This window comes from Pelodiscus sinensis, chromosome 4 (assembly GCF_052426305.1).
Source record: "Pelodiscus sinensis isolate ZL-2025 chromosome 4, ASM5242630v1, whole genome shotgun sequence".
NCBI lineage: Eukaryota > Metazoa > Chordata > Testudines > Trionychidae > Pelodiscus > Pelodiscus sinensis.
Window position 1 is genome coordinate 34417439 of NC_143055.1, and position 15585 is coordinate 34433023.

General features: G+C 42.6%; 1 protein-coding gene across 1 annotated transcript in view; it reads right to left on the minus strand.

Annotated features, from left to right (window-relative positions):
- CCDC149 (coiled-coil domain containing 149) overlaps positions 1–15585 on the minus strand; it is a 92486-nt gene that overhangs the window by 74695 nt on the left and 2206 nt on the right. Inside the window, exons 2-3 of the mRNA XM_075930634.2 lie at positions 3187–3348; positions 223–261 (exon numbers count right to left, since the gene is read on the minus strand). Coding sequence (XP_075786749.1) covers positions 223–261; positions 3187–3348 — 201 coding nt within the window. The remainder of the gene's footprint in view (positions 1–222; positions 262–3186; positions 3349–15585) is intronic.

A 15585-nucleotide genomic window follows, 5' to 3' on the forward strand; every position in this document is an offset into this window, starting at 1 on the left:
ACAGTCATAACCTTTACTCTGATTAATAGTGATTCTCAGGTACTTCCTGAATTACCATGTTTAAAAGAAAGCATGAGTCATTGAAGACTTCATGGTCTTCCAAGGTGAATTGAAACATCCACTTAAATATCAGATTTTCTATTGATATCAATATAATTTTAAGAGTTTGGATTCTCACAAAATAGTTTATGCATTATGCCAACTAAAACAGGAAAAGCCTACCTGTTTCCTTTTTTCCGGAGGAAGAGAAGGATCCCCATCCTACAAATAAAAGGATGCAGTTTATTAGAAGCTTATTTCTGAAATCTGTGACCATATATGTATCTGAAACCACAATGTATCTGAATTAAGTCTATTGATTAATTGCAATTAACTTGTGATTAAATCAACTACATTAATCACCATTAAAAATATTAATTGCCCTGTTAATAAAACACCAGTTAAAGTGTATTAACTATTTTGGAAAGTTTTTTACATTTTCAAATATATTGATGTATATTACCATCGAGAATACAAAGTGTGAAGTAATCACTTCATATTTTCACTAAAAATATTTGCACTGTAAAAATGATTCAACAAAAGTGTGTTTTTCAATTTGCCTCATACAAGTACTTCAGTGTGATTTCTTTATCAAGAAAGCGTAACTTATAAGTGTAGAATTTTTTTATTGCATAACTATACTCAAAAATAGAACATAAAACTTTAGAGCCTACAAATGCACTCAATACCACTTCTTGTTCAACCAATTACTATGACAAACAAGTTTGTTTACATTTCCAGAAGACAATGCTGCCAAGTTATTTACAGTGTCATCTGAAAAGAAGAATAGGCATTCACATGACCCTTTTGTAGCTGGCACTGCAAGGTATGTGTGTCATGTGTAACCATCCATATGCACCTTCCTGCTTTAGCCACTATTCCAGAGGATATGCTTCCGTGCTTATAGTGCTTGTTAAAAAAATAATGCAATGGATTTGTGAATGAAGTCCTTAGGGGAGAATTGTGTGTCTCCTGTTCTCTTTACCTGCATTCTGCCATATTTCACATTATAGCACTCTTGGACTCAGCATATGTTTGTTTTAAGAACACTTTCACTGCAGATTTCACAGCACTCGACCCAAGTTTTAAGAAACTGAAGTACCATCCAAAAACAGACACAAAGGGTATGTCTAGACTGCATCCCTCTGTCGGCAGAGGGATGCAGATTAGGCAGGTCGACATTGCAAATGAGGCAGGGATTTAAATATCCCATGCCTAATTTGCATAAAAATGGCTGCCACATTTTGCCGACTCAGCATTTTGTCGGCACAAAGCAGCCATCATAGACATAAGGGATCTGTCGAAAAAGGCTTTGTTTTCTCGACAGATCCCCCGCTAGATGGCCGCTTTTTGCCGACAAAATGCTGAGTCGGCAAAATGTGGCAGCCATTTTTATGCAAATTAGGCATGGAATATTTAAATCCCTGCCTCATTTGCAATGTCGACCTGCCTAATCTGCATCCCTCTGCCGACAGAGGGATGCAGTCTAGACATACCCAAGGTGTGGAGCATGCTTGCACATTGCAAAACACGAACCACCAAAAAACAAACAAACGCCCACAACCAACAATCACCACCACTCAATCTGCTAGTAATATCAGACTCATGATGATGAAAATGAACATGCATCCGTCTACTCTGCTTTGGGTCATTATCAAGCAGAACCCATCATCAATATGGATGCATGTCCTCTAGAATGGAGAATGAAGCATAAAGAGACACAGGTCTCTTTAGTCCACCTTACACAAATATCTTGTGACATCAGTTACAAAACCCTAAAATGCTATGCAAATACCTGTTCTCAATTTGTGGTGACAATCAACAAGAAGAGGGCAGCATTATCTCCTGCAAACTGTAATAAAACTAGCATGTCTTCATGATTTGATGAACAAGTAAAACTGAGTGGACTTGTATGTTCTAAAAAGTTTTAGATCATTTTATTTCTGAGTGCAGTTATTTTGTATACAAAATTCTACATTTGTAAACTCAACTTTCATGATAAAAAGATAGCACTCCAGTACTTATAGAAGGTGAATTGCAAAATACTATTTCTTTTGGGGGATTTTAGGGCAAATATTTGTAATAAAAAAATAAAGTGAACACTGTACACTTTGCAGTCTTGTAATTGAAATCAATATTTGAAAACAGAAAATATCCTAAAATATTTAAATTAAATGATATTCTATTATTGTTTAACATGGCTTTAATCATGATTGTTTTAAATTGTGTGACAGTCCTAATTTGAAACAATAGTTTTTGAAAATTAGGTTTCAAAAAGATGCAGCTTAAGACAATTTGTATTAACTTTCAAATTCCAAGAATCTTCTGAAGTTAAGATTTATTTGCATTGATGAAAACAGCATATCATATATTTGCACAGGAAATCCTCGCCATTCGCGAATACTGGGAGCCATGACTCCTGGGCCCCGCAGTGAGTTCCCAAACTCACCACATGAGCTGGGAGCTGCAGGGAGCTCAGCACACAAGCCACCATGCCCCTTACTCTCAGTCTCCTGGCCTGGCAGATATGTGGACCCACAAATACCGAGAGTCTCATATATGACACTGTTCTGCATGATGTTACTGGGGCATAACCATACAGTCAGTTTTTAAAGTGATAGCCTGACTTAGATTAATTTCCTTGGGATTGGAACAGTCTTTGAGCCATACACATACTTAGCAGAATTTGATTTTTATTTTTTTCAATTTTGACTAACAACAATTTTCTTCAATTGACTACTTTTATTTTTACAGATGTGGCAAATTAAGGGGAGTAGGTTTGGGGCTGGAGAAGCACTGACCGTAGGAGCAGCAACACACCAATACTTGCAAACACAAGGGGCAGAGGGAAGGCTTAACTTACACAGACTGTTACCTTTATTGATTGCAAAGGGGCAGCTGAAACTGACAGTTACCAGCATCCATCTATTTAAATCTAATCCTGCCAAGCCTACTTTTATAGCACTAAGTACATCAGTGCTTAACAAATGTATAATGGTGGAATCGGGATCATACCATCTGGCAGAAGCATAGCAAACCATTAATTTTTACAGCACTCATTGGACTCTCAAAAAGAAAACTTTTTTTTTTTTTAAATTGAGGTTCATTCTTGCCCAAATAGCTACAATATTCATAAAGGTAACATACAATCAGCTCCAAGTATTTCTTTTTTAGTGACTGGTGTCGTTCCCGCAGTTGATTGGCCATAAGCTTGTACTGGTCTTTTTCCTGTTGACATGTGTCCAGCTCCTTGGAAAGAATCAGCAATGCTTCCTTTTTACTGTCTAGCTTTCTTTTACATACCAGATACTGCAAGAGAGAAAAGAGAAAGTAATTAGACAAAGCACTAACTTGCAAGACGATACTGAACTGAGAAAACTAACAGAAAACTAAGTTTACATTTTTAAGAAAGTATTTTTAAGAGCAATTTATAAGGGTTGAGAGATTTGCATGTACATCTTACTAAATTAAACTGAACACTTAAATATATTAGAATCACTTAGTATTTGCTGAACAAGAGAATGTTCAAATCAACTCTTAGGGTTAAATTATTCCAGCAGTCAAGTCAGAATTTCCTGGTCATTTCCCATCTACACACCATCCAAGGAAGCAGTCAGAGAATTCCACAGCTTAACCTTGACCTGCTCTCCAGGCACCCAATATAAACAATGCCCTATCATTGTTACCTAAATTACCGTTAATTTTTAGTTCTGCAATATAGAGGAACTGATTACAAGACTAGGTCTAAGACAGAATTTCCTGATACTGGTTACAGCACTTTTTGAGTTAAGTAATTGTCATGGATAATATTTAGAAAGTCCAGGTATGTTTTAGAATCATGCAGTCATAAAATACTAGACCTGGAAGGGATTTCAAGAGGGCATGGAGTCCAGTCACTTGTCCTCACAGCAGAAGCAAGCATTGTCTAGAATGATCATCCCTGATACATGTCTGGCTGACCTGCACTTAAATATCTCCAGCAATAGAGATTCCACAACCTCCCTAGGCAACATATTGTGGTGTTTAACCACTCTGACAGTTAGGAAGTTTTTTCCTAATGTCCAGTCTAAACTTTCCTTGCTGCAACTTAAGCCCACTGCTTCATATCCTATCATCAGAGGCCAAGGAGAACAATTTTTCTCTCTTGTCCTTGTAACACCGGTTTAGATACTTGAAAAGTGTTATATCCCCTCTCAGTCTTTTCTCTTCTAAACCAAAAAAGCCCAATTCTTTCAGTCTTCTCTCAGAAGTCATTTTTTCTAGACCTTTAATCATTTTTGTTGCTCTTCTCTGGACCTTCTCCAGTTTCTCCACGTCTTTCCTGAAGTGTGGTGTAAAAACTGGACAAAATACGCCAACTGAGGCCTAATCAGCACAGAGTAGAGCAGAAGAATGACTTCTTGTGTCTTGCTCACGATACAGGCAGTCCCCATGTTACATACAAGATAGGGACTGTAGGTTTGTTCTTAAGTTGAATCTGTATGTAAGTCGGAACTGGCGTCAGCCGCTGCTGAAACTGATCAGTTTCAACCGCGGCTGAATCTGGACGCCAGTTCTGACTTACATACAGATTCAACTTAAGAAACCCAGGAGTCCCCAAGTCAGCTGCTGCTGAAACTGATCAGCAGCTGATTCCCGGAAGCCTGGGGCAGGGCAATTCTGCCTCAGGCTTCCTGTAGTCAGCCACTGGTCAGTTTCAGCAGCGGCTGACTTGGGGGCGCCTGGGGCAGAGCAGCTGGGGTGTTGCTGGGTTGCTCCAGTAGCGCGGCTCCTTGGCGCTACTGGAGCAACGCAGCAGCACCCCAGCTGCTCTGCCCCAGGCGTCCTGATTCAGCCGCTGCTGAAACTGACCAGCAGCGGCTGAATCAGGACGCTTGGGGCAGAGCAGCTGGGGTGCTGCCGGGTTGGTCCTGAGCGGTGCTGCGGGACCAACCCGGCAGCCCCCAGCTGCTCTACCCCAGGGGTAGGCAAGAAAAGCCTGGTCTGCTGGGGGGGAGGGGCACTAGCTGCACACCCCCACCCCAGCAGACCACGGAGACAGTGTGGTGGGACCACCCAAGTCCTCCACGGCTTTGCTCCGTCTCCCTGGTCTGCTGACCTGGGAAACGCGGAGCAAAGCCGCAGAGCATGCGGGCAGCGGGACAGCCCAGGTGCGCCGCGGCTGTCCCACTGCTGGCGTGCTCCGAGGCTTTGCTCCCCATCTCCCTGGTCTGCTGTGCCTAGCCCCACTCCACCCCACATCTCCTGCCCCCCAGCTGCTGCCAGATCCTGCAGCCAGAGTCCTCTGCCCCAGCATCGAAAGGGGTGGTTTCGGTGTGGGGGAGCCCCGTGAGCCCCACATTAGCTGGTCTGCGCCTGGGCGGGGGCTGAGCATCGGGGGCTGTTCCATTCCTGTCCCCGGCACCCAGTCGTAGAGCAATGCGCCCGAGTAGCCGGGCGCCCACACAGCTGCCTTGGTGTGGAGAAAGGGCAACTGAGCCACGCAGTTGCCCCCAACCAGAAGGGAGCCAGCCCACAAGCTGAGCAGCATCAGGCTGGCAGAGCGCTCTGCACAGGCCACTCCTGGAGGTGGGGGCTACAGTGGCAGGTTCGTTTGCTGTGTCCAAGCTCCCTTTCTCGGCAGGGGCCAGTCGGGGCAGCCTCTATGGCCCCTCCTCTGACCCTGCATGGAGCCTGAGGTGCTGTCTCCTTTCCCTCCAGCTGCTCTGCAGGCTCCTGAGAAGCTGCTGGCTCAGACACAGCAGCCAGCCCCTTCTAAACCGGGTCAGGATTTCCCTGCTCCCCGGGCATCTCACTGATCCAGTGCCTGGGGCTGGAGAAGGGGCTGATGCTGGGAAGAAGCATTTTCCCACCAGCTGTTAGAGACCTAGCTGCCAAAAGAGCTAGACGCTATAACAGACTTAAATACTAATGAAAATGTTTAATCATTAATGCAGAATTTTGTTTAAGAATCAATTACAATATAATTAAAATAAAAAATTATCCAACTAAATTAAGTTTCTAACAAATTTACCCAATTCACATGTAATATGAAAATAGCCTTCAATCTGCGTATTTGACGCCTTTTCCTATTTTTTCTCCATAGGGGGACCCCACTAAATTGTACTGCTCTGGGCCCCGCAAAACTCTCATCTGCCCCTGGCTGTGTGCTTGATGTGGAAATGAAGATACTTGACTAGCCTCATGCTAATCATGAGACGTTTTGCCACCTTTTAATCTTGTTAAGTTGGCTTTCTTTTGACTGTATACATCTAAGGGGTTTGAGCCTTGTATGGTACTCACATTTTCTGAGTGTATTAGCAGAGTGGCTTTGCTAATAAACAGAGCGATCTTACAAATCTGTGAGTCCTGTGTGTCTAACTTCGACAGACGTTTTAGAATAGCAATTTATTTCAAAATAATTGCTGGGTAGACAGTGCCAAATTTCAAAATAAATTATTTCAAAATTGACTTAAAATAAGCAAACTGCATAGCTTATTTCAAGCTCTAGAAGTCTAGATGCAGTGTAGATGCATCATAAAAGATTAGACTCCGCAGCATTCATGAAAACAATTTACAGTTTCATTATACAGTAAACTTCCGATAATCCGGCACCTTTAGGACCCAGGGGGTGCCGGATTATCAGCTATGCCAGAGTACGAGAAGGGGGATGAGAGGTCTGGGGTGGGGACGGGGGAGGAACTGTGCAGCGTGGGAGAGGGCAGTGCTGTGGAACCAACCTGGCAGCACCCCAGCTGCTCTGCCTCCGGCTTCCCCAAGTCAGCCGCTGCTGACTGGCAACGGACTTGGGGAAGCTGGGGGCAGAGCATCTGGGGTGTTCTGCCCCGGCTTCCCCAAGTCAGCTGCTGATCAGTTTCAGCAGCGGCTGACTTTGGGAAGCCAGGGGCAGAGCAGCTGGGGTGCTGCCGGGTTGGTCCCGTAGCACCGCTCAGGTTAGGGGCAGCGCTGCAGGACCAACCCAGCAGCACTCCAGCTGCTCTTCCCGGCTTCCGCAAGTCAGCTGCTGGTCAGTTTAAGCAGCGCCGCTCAGGTGAGGGGCGGCGCTATGGGACCAACCCGGCAGCACCCCAGCTGCTCTGCCCCCGGCTTCCTCAAGTCCACCACTGGTCAGCAGCAGCAGACTTGGGGAAGCTGGGAGCAGAGCAGCTGGGGTGCTTTGCCCCAGGGCTTCCCCAAGTCCACCGATGCTGAAACTGATCAGCGACAGACTTGGGGAAGCCCGGGGCAGAACAGCTCCAATTGTCCGGCTGGCAAGAGCACTTCCGGGTTCCAGTTGGTGCCGGACTATCAGGAGTGCTGGACCACTGGATGCCAGACAATTGGAGTTTTACTGTATTCTCCGACAAGAATACTTTGTCATTATGGATTCTCAGTATGGACTTTCATACAAATCAACAGCATCAGCACTTCCATACTGTTCAAGTCAGTAGCATGGCTCTTCAGGAGAAAGTTTATTACTCAGATATACTACTAGCCTGGCAATTAATGAGGGGGAAAAGATTGGGGGAGTTTGACATCAAATGCTTAGTTGCAAAAGCAAAAGGGGAATAAAAAACAACTCCAAGTAGTATTTAAGCTCCTGGAGAGGACACTTCCACCTTGGATTAAATTTTATTTCTAGCAACAAAGAATTTGAAATACTGCCATAAATGTTCTGGATTATGCCGCCTTGGCATAAACCCGATGAAAGCAGCTGAACCTCTGTAGTTTTGTCCTTACTGACATCCTGCAAGTGGCAAATCCCTGGTTTAAAAAAAAAAAAAAAAAAGCCAGGCATCCAAAAAATCTAAAATTTCATGCTGTCAGTTACTGTAACTTAGGAGAGTTACTTTAATGACAAGATCATTCCAACTTCAACAAACAATTCAGCTCATCTATTTCCAGTTTCTCTCCCAGCCCACTTTAAAGCCAACAAAAAGTAACAGAACTGTAAAAGATTATTAAGTGTTACTTGGAAATAACATCACAACCTGAATGTTATGATTTCAGGTGCATAAAGCTGTTAGAACAGAAAAGCACCCTAGTAGTAGAAATGTTTCCATACATATTAGGGATGTAAAATCCCAATTAATCAGTTAACCAGTTAAATGTTAAATTAACCTAACATTTAAACAGTTAACCAACTAAACAGGATCCCAGTGCTGGGGCTGGGAGCTTGCGGGATGCTGTCACCCTCAGTCCCCAAGGCTGCTACCAGCAAGCTCCTGACCCCAGCGTTGGGGCTGGAGCTGCTGCTGGCTCCCAGTTAACCTGTTATCCATTCACATCCCTAAGACACATGGTATCCCTAATAAAGAAAAATAGGCAAGTAGAAGGGATTAAAACAATACTAAATAGAAGACCTTGAGAAATAGCTGTAACTTTGAAAGGCCCTTTATTTAGCCTAGCTTCAACAGGCTTGCTGATAATCACTTGAATTTCAAAATCTTTTCCTTCATCATATGTTCTCATAGATAAACTCCTTCATCAAAAAATTACTACCTACCAGAAATGGCAATTGGACAGGTTAATTAACATATTATAAAAGTGGAAGCAAATACAAAATCCATTGTAAAAAAATTCCCAATGTTCACTAAGGATGTTAAATATCAGGTAATTAACTAATTGAACATTTTGCACTGACTATTTGAATAGTCAATATGGATCCTCTGTCTTGGAAGTGTAGCAACAGCCCTAGGGTTGTTGCTACACTTCAAAGGTGGAGGCACGTGTGGAGCCCAGGGTCAGCTGGGGATTCACTGACCCCAGGCTCCCTGTGGCACTGCTGCTTTGAAACAATGACTCCCCAGCATTTCAAAGCAGCAGCAGCACCACGCAGAGTCCGAGGTCAGCTGGGGAGTCCGCAGCTGATCCTAGGCTCCATGCAGTGCTGCCACTTTGAAATGCCATGAGGAGCAGCTGCTTATCCGACAGTTGATTAGTCCTTCACATCCCTAATGTTCACTTAGTAACCAGGAACTAGGGGCCTGGCACATGAAATCAGCCTACTGTGGATCACTGACCTGGTTAGGTAATGTATATAATGAGAGGGAAGCAACAACTGAGCACCTCATATCAGAAGATGTTCACAATGAGCAACTATCTCCAAATACACTATTAAAATTCATGCTGCCACACCATAAAATGGCATTATGAAGGAAGACTTACTATTTACAAGATCTACACAGTAGCCTGTAACTATTATACTGGAGTACAAATGCAGACTTTCAACCAGTTAATATAGATCAGATAAAAATTGATCCTGCCTTTCATGTCAGGCCTTTATTAGGAGTGTATTCAGAGCATGAAAGAACATGTCACCTTTTATGGGGGGGGGGGGGGGGGAAAGAGAGGTATTTTTCCCTTAACAATTAGGCTGACAGTGACTGAACCATGAAGAGATGGTGACAACTGTGTTCAGGGTCCAGATAAAAAGGGATCACAATCTCTTCCATGCATAGAATCAATTGTGCTCTTAGTTATATACCAATAAAGAGCCATATGTAAGAAGATAGAAATATCAAGCTATGTAAGCATTTTTACCTTCTAAATATAGAATTTGCTTCTGTGGACTTATGATGTCAACAGAGGGGAAATAGCCTATTTTGTTTAAGCTTGATGATTCTCCAAAACTATGTTCCCAATTCTTATGTATTTGTTATTAGATGATTAACAAATAATATCAAGATGGAATTCAAAGTAGGCATGACAGACACTGTGCAATTAATATACTTTTCATCAATGAAAAAAGGAATAATGACCATAAGATGAACGAAGCGGAGTACCAAAAGAAGAGAGTATTTAAGGAAATAATGGAACACCAGGAAAACTGCATGTCTGAACAAATGAAACTTGCAGAACCAGTAGGGTGTCAATTAAAACAGAAAACTGACTTGACTATTCTGGTTTCAACAGAACAAGAGAGGAGTGATTTTTAAGCCTGGCCTATCGGAAAAACATCCAGTAACTGCTTCTGTTTATATGGAAGTCAGAGGTTCTTAAAAGTGGGGAAAAAAGGATACACAGATTCTGCCACCCAGTGAGATATGAACAAAATGAATTCTATAATGCAGTAGTTCTCAAACTGAGGTCCGTGGATCCCTGGGAACCTAAAATCATACTCCGCGGGGGGGGGGGGGTCTAGGAGTCATTTCTGGGACCACGGGCCCCACTGAGCAATTTCTCCTCCTCCCTCCCAGTGCCTCTTACACATTAAGCTGTTAAGGTGGGTACAGGAGACCTTGGGAGGGTGGAGGAAGAGCAGGGAGGCGCTGGGGAAGAGGAAAGACTGAGGTGGAGCAGGGGTGGAAAGAGGTGTGGAGCAACTGTGAGGAAACGGGTGGAGTGGGAACAGAGCCTGGGTCTGAACAGCCCAGGGAAAATTAGAAGCCACTTTGATGGTCACTGGAATTTTTTAAATCAAAATGAGGGTTCTTGGATTCATGAAGTTTGAAAACCGCAGCTATAGTATATTATAGGTACTGTGAAATATTTTATATCACACGCTCAAAAAATATGGTTACATTTTAATCCAAGAAAGCTTCCTTTTCAACGTCAATTTTAAAACAATGAAACAAGAAGTTAACCACGAACCTGCCAGCATACTTTCAATCTAAAAAGCTAGAATGTACAGCTTTTCTTATTTGCCTGGTGACTTTTATCTACCAATTAACTGCCATCTGCAATAAAGTAAATGATAATTGCTACAGGGCAGATCATATTAATTAAAAGAAATATACACGACAAACTATTTTATTGCCTGAACTGCTTTATTACCTGATAACGTCTTTAGTGAAACCAAGAGACCAATATCACAGGAGAATGGAAATGTGCCAAGGTGACCCTCTGTACATCAAACACTTACTATTTGTCCATAGCTATTTTTAGTGACAAATCTGGTTAGAGCTCATCAGCTACTGTACAGATATGGTCTAATACTCCAATGAAGCTAGGACATAGTCAAGGTTTTAGATGTTTAAAAAATGCACAAGTTCACATCGCAAAATAGTTTAAAAACTTGTTCTATATTGCATTTGTATAAATGACTGGTTTGTACCTTAATATTTCCCTTCTTGCCATTATTCCACATCAAATTACCAAATCACCAAGAGCAATATTTATCTTCTATTTCTGTTCTTGAGAGCTGAAACCAAGTCTTTTGGACAAGTCAAGATCACTAGTATTTCACTTTCTCAGATATAAATGCCTTTATCCACACACACACACACACACACACACACACACACACACACACACACACACACGAACCTCCCTTGTAACATCCATTTTTGCTTGCCTGGATATGCAGGCTCAGTGACCGTGAATGGCTGTAAACAGAGATATGCCAATTGCTGACCAAGAGGCTGCCGAGGAGTGCCCTTGACTAAAACCCATATTGATACGAACACACAGCCGTCTGCGGAGGGAGGAATCTCCCGCCAAGCAAAGAATATCCGGCACTCCTAATTTAGCTATCTTCCTCTTTTACAAGTGTAAATTATTTGAAACTTGCTTGTAAGAACTGGCACCACAAAACGGACCAGTACAATTTGGCATCTTAAGATAAGAAAGAGGATACGGGCCCCCAGGGGTATAAAGATGGGTCCAGCAGCACATTTACTCCGAGTGTCAATCTACCATCTATCTGCTGGTCGGGCTAGGTGTTTGACCTCCCAAGGTTCCACGGGGACGCCTGCCTCGTATTCGTCTTTCCTAGGAATTGAGGGACTGGCCCTGGCTTGACACGCTGGAGTCGAGAGGCACAGAAAGGGGTAAAACTTATACCTGGATGTGGTCCTTTGTTTTAAGTGTACACATAGACTTAGAGCTCTTTAAAGATTAAGCTGTCACTTGGTACCATTATTTCTATTTTCTATCTTTATTTTCTTGGTAACCATTTTTAAGATCTGTATTTGCTAGCAGTTAAGAAAGAGAGCAATAGCCATTGTAACCATATGCTTTTATAAGTCTTTTTAATAAACCTGTAACTGTTTAAGTTTTTAACCTGACTCCTTCAGTTGCTGTAACAGAACCAAGCACAATTTAAAAGAACTTCAGCCGGTCATAAGGGACAGGTATAGGAGGAGCTTGGGCGTTTGGATCGTGCCACTCCCAGGTGACAGATCCGTTGGGGCATCTCTCAGTCTTCCCTAAACTGCCCGCTGCGTAGGGATCCTGTATCCTAGCAGCTGAAATCTGAGATGTAATAAGCTCTTCCTATAAACTTCTGGGGCATCTGTCAGCCTGTTGGCTGCCCTCCGCAACAGGACCCCAGTCCTAGCAGTAAAGGCACGGACATTAAAGACTCGGGTGTAACACACACACACACACACACACACACACTGCCCTGACCGTCAGGTGACAACAAGGTATGTCACAAAACGGGCAACTGAGGGACTGAAAGATGAATGCCTAAATTTCCAAGAACATCCACTATCTTGATGGGGTATGCTTCAAGCTACCATGGTATTGAGTTTTCACAGGTGCTGAGCCCTGGCTTCTCCCACTGACTTGAGTTGCAATTTGACTGCTTGGCACATCTGAAAATTAGGCGTTAAGTGTCTAGTCAAGTCTAAAGAAATGAGGAGCACAATCAGTGTCCAGCTGTAACAATTCTGGTTTGAGATACTTGTCCATCATCACATACAAAGTCTGTGACTGCCAAAACAGAAAACAGTTCTGCTGGGTTTTAGTCAATTGCTTCATCAATTAGACAATCCTTTCTCTTCCTTCAGTCTCTGCTTCCTTCACTATACACTTCTCAGCTAGCGAAATACATAAGGCAGGTGTCTAACAGGTCAACTGGCTCACTGTGGATCAGAGTTCAGTCAATTACTCAAATCACTGAATGCTATCTGTCCTGGTCTACACTGACTTACATGGAGGTCAGCCTACTTAGCATTGTGTCACTTGATTTCACTTTACCAATATGCTATTTGAACACGGCTTTGAAATGTATATAAGGGATCCCAGTTACGCAATTATATGGGGGTGCTCTCCCAACCCCACAGTGGCCAGGCTGGAGCAGCCCCTGCCCACAGAAGGGGTCTGCTCTGGCCAGGCTGATGCGCCATGGCCCACAGCATGCAGGGCAGGCCCAGCTTATGGGTTAACCACTTAAATCCTCTGCCACAGGCAGAGGGCTGTTCCAGCCTACCAGTTAACCGTAACCAGCAAGCATCACCCAGTAAGCAAGATGCTTACTAGTTAACTGGTTAATCATTCACATACGTAGTCCATAATAAATTTCATTCCTATTTAGCTCAGATAACGTCTACAGTTTGTCTACACCATTCTGAATTTTAACCTTACCCTCCAAAGCACTTGCAACCCTGCCCAGCTTGGTAGTATATCCAAATATATAAGTCTATTCTCTATGGCATTATTGAAGTCATTGATGAAGATACTGAACAGAACTGGACCCAGAACTGATCCCTGTGGGACCCCATTCATTATGCCCTTCCAGCATGATGGAACCATTGATAACTACTCTCTGGGAATGGTTAACCAACCAGTTATGCACCCAACTTTCAATAGCTCCATTTAGGTTATATTTCCCTAGTTTATTAATGAGAAAGTCATGAGAAACTATATAAAATGCTTTACTGAAATCTAGGTATACCACATCTACCACTTCTCCTTTATCCACTAGGGATACAAGAATTTAACTGATAGGCTGAGCTGCAGGGGGGGCGGGGGGAAGAGATTTGCCAGCAGCTCCATGGTGAACCATGTAACTGATAGAATTTAGAATTTTTATTTGTAACAGGATTAATATTTTTTATACTTTTTTTACATCCGTATTAGCCACAAGGCTTGTTATCCTATCAAAAAAGCTATCAGGTTGGTTTGACATGCTTTGTTCTTTACTTATCACCTTATTTGCCTTTAGATGTTTGCAGATGGATTCCTTAATTATTTGTTCCATTATCATTCTTGGTACAGAAGTTAAACTGACTGTTCTCTAGTTTCCCCAAGTTGTGCTTATTTCTTTTTATAGATGAGCACTATATTTGCATACTTCCCCTCTTGGACAATCTCTCTCATCTTACATAACTTTTAAGGTATGGTCGCTAATAGCTCAGATATCTCCTCAATCCACTCCTTGAGTATTCTAGGATGCATTCCCTCAGGCCCTAGTAACTTGAAGTCATCTAATACATTAAAAATTACTTGGACATTTCCCTGTTTGAGCAGCTACTCCATCCTCATTTTCAATGGCATTCATAATTCACATTTAATAGCTACTAACCTGTTTAGTGAAAACTGAAACAAAAAAAATCATTTAACACCTGCCATTTCCACATTTTCTATTATTCTCTCCTACCTCTTGGCCAACACACACACAGAACAGTGGATCTACCCAGTCCTTGCTTCTAACGTATTTGTAGCATGTTTTCTTGTTTCTCTTTACATCTCCAGCTAGTTTAATCTCTTTTTGTGCATTGGCCTTTCTAATTTTGTATATACTTATGTTATGTGTTTATATCTGTATTTTGAATTTGACTTATACTAGGTCAAATTACAAAATCAATTTGAAGACAGTACAGGTTTTGAATTGATTTAACTATCCTGATTTTTACACTCTTACCAGGCAATTTTTGCATGCACAAGACCTATGCCACTTGCATAAGTTCACAGGAAATCTGTGATAGTGCTGGAAACAATCTTGATCTGCCAAACCCTCATCAGATGATCACCACAGACCTGGCTTGGATGCAACAATAAAATGCTGAACATGTTTAGTTTCCTTTAAAAGTCCCAAGAAAAGCATATATTTAGACATGAACAATTTAAATTTGGAGTCACATACTGTAATATTTAAGTCACACAAGCACATGCATGCATGAGCACATACATACTTTTCCATGTGAGAAAAGAGCACTAGAAAGGTTTGCAGAACAGTACTTAAAGCAAAGGTCTCAAACTCCCAGCCCGTGGGTCAATCCCAGCTGGAAAGACTGCACAATCCAGCCCAAGACTCCTGGAGGTCCAGGGTGACTGCAGGAGAAGCAGAACATATTGGGAAGGCACACTTGCTCCGCTTCCCTGTGGTGGAAGGAGCTGCAAGGGAAGAGCACAACTGGCACTAGACTTCTCCTGATTCCCAAAGACTCATGCCATGGGATAGGGGGGCAGAGGGAAGATGCAAGGCTTGGGTGCCTGTGACAGACAGCCCTTCCCTCAGCCAACCAGGAGTCCCAAAAAGGATTGTACATGCCAGGAGTTTGAGACAATACAGTGTCAGAGTACTAATATTACTTTTAACAGTTCCTGGAAACTGAAAACATTTCAAGTTGATAATGTCTCCAGGGAGTTGCCTGTTAGTTTGGGAATCGCATGGGCTACTAGTTGATAACACCCTGCTACTATATTTTTTTTTAAGTGTAGATAGCTCAGAGGTTTCTATAAGCATATAAAACAAATAGTATTTCCAGTTTAATGAACTGTTACTTGTACCTATTGAGGCTACAGGTTCAAGACTATTTTTACATAAGGCTGGCCAGACCAAATGTCCATCTAGCCCAGTAACCTGTCTGCAGATAGTGGCCAATGCCAGAGGCCCCA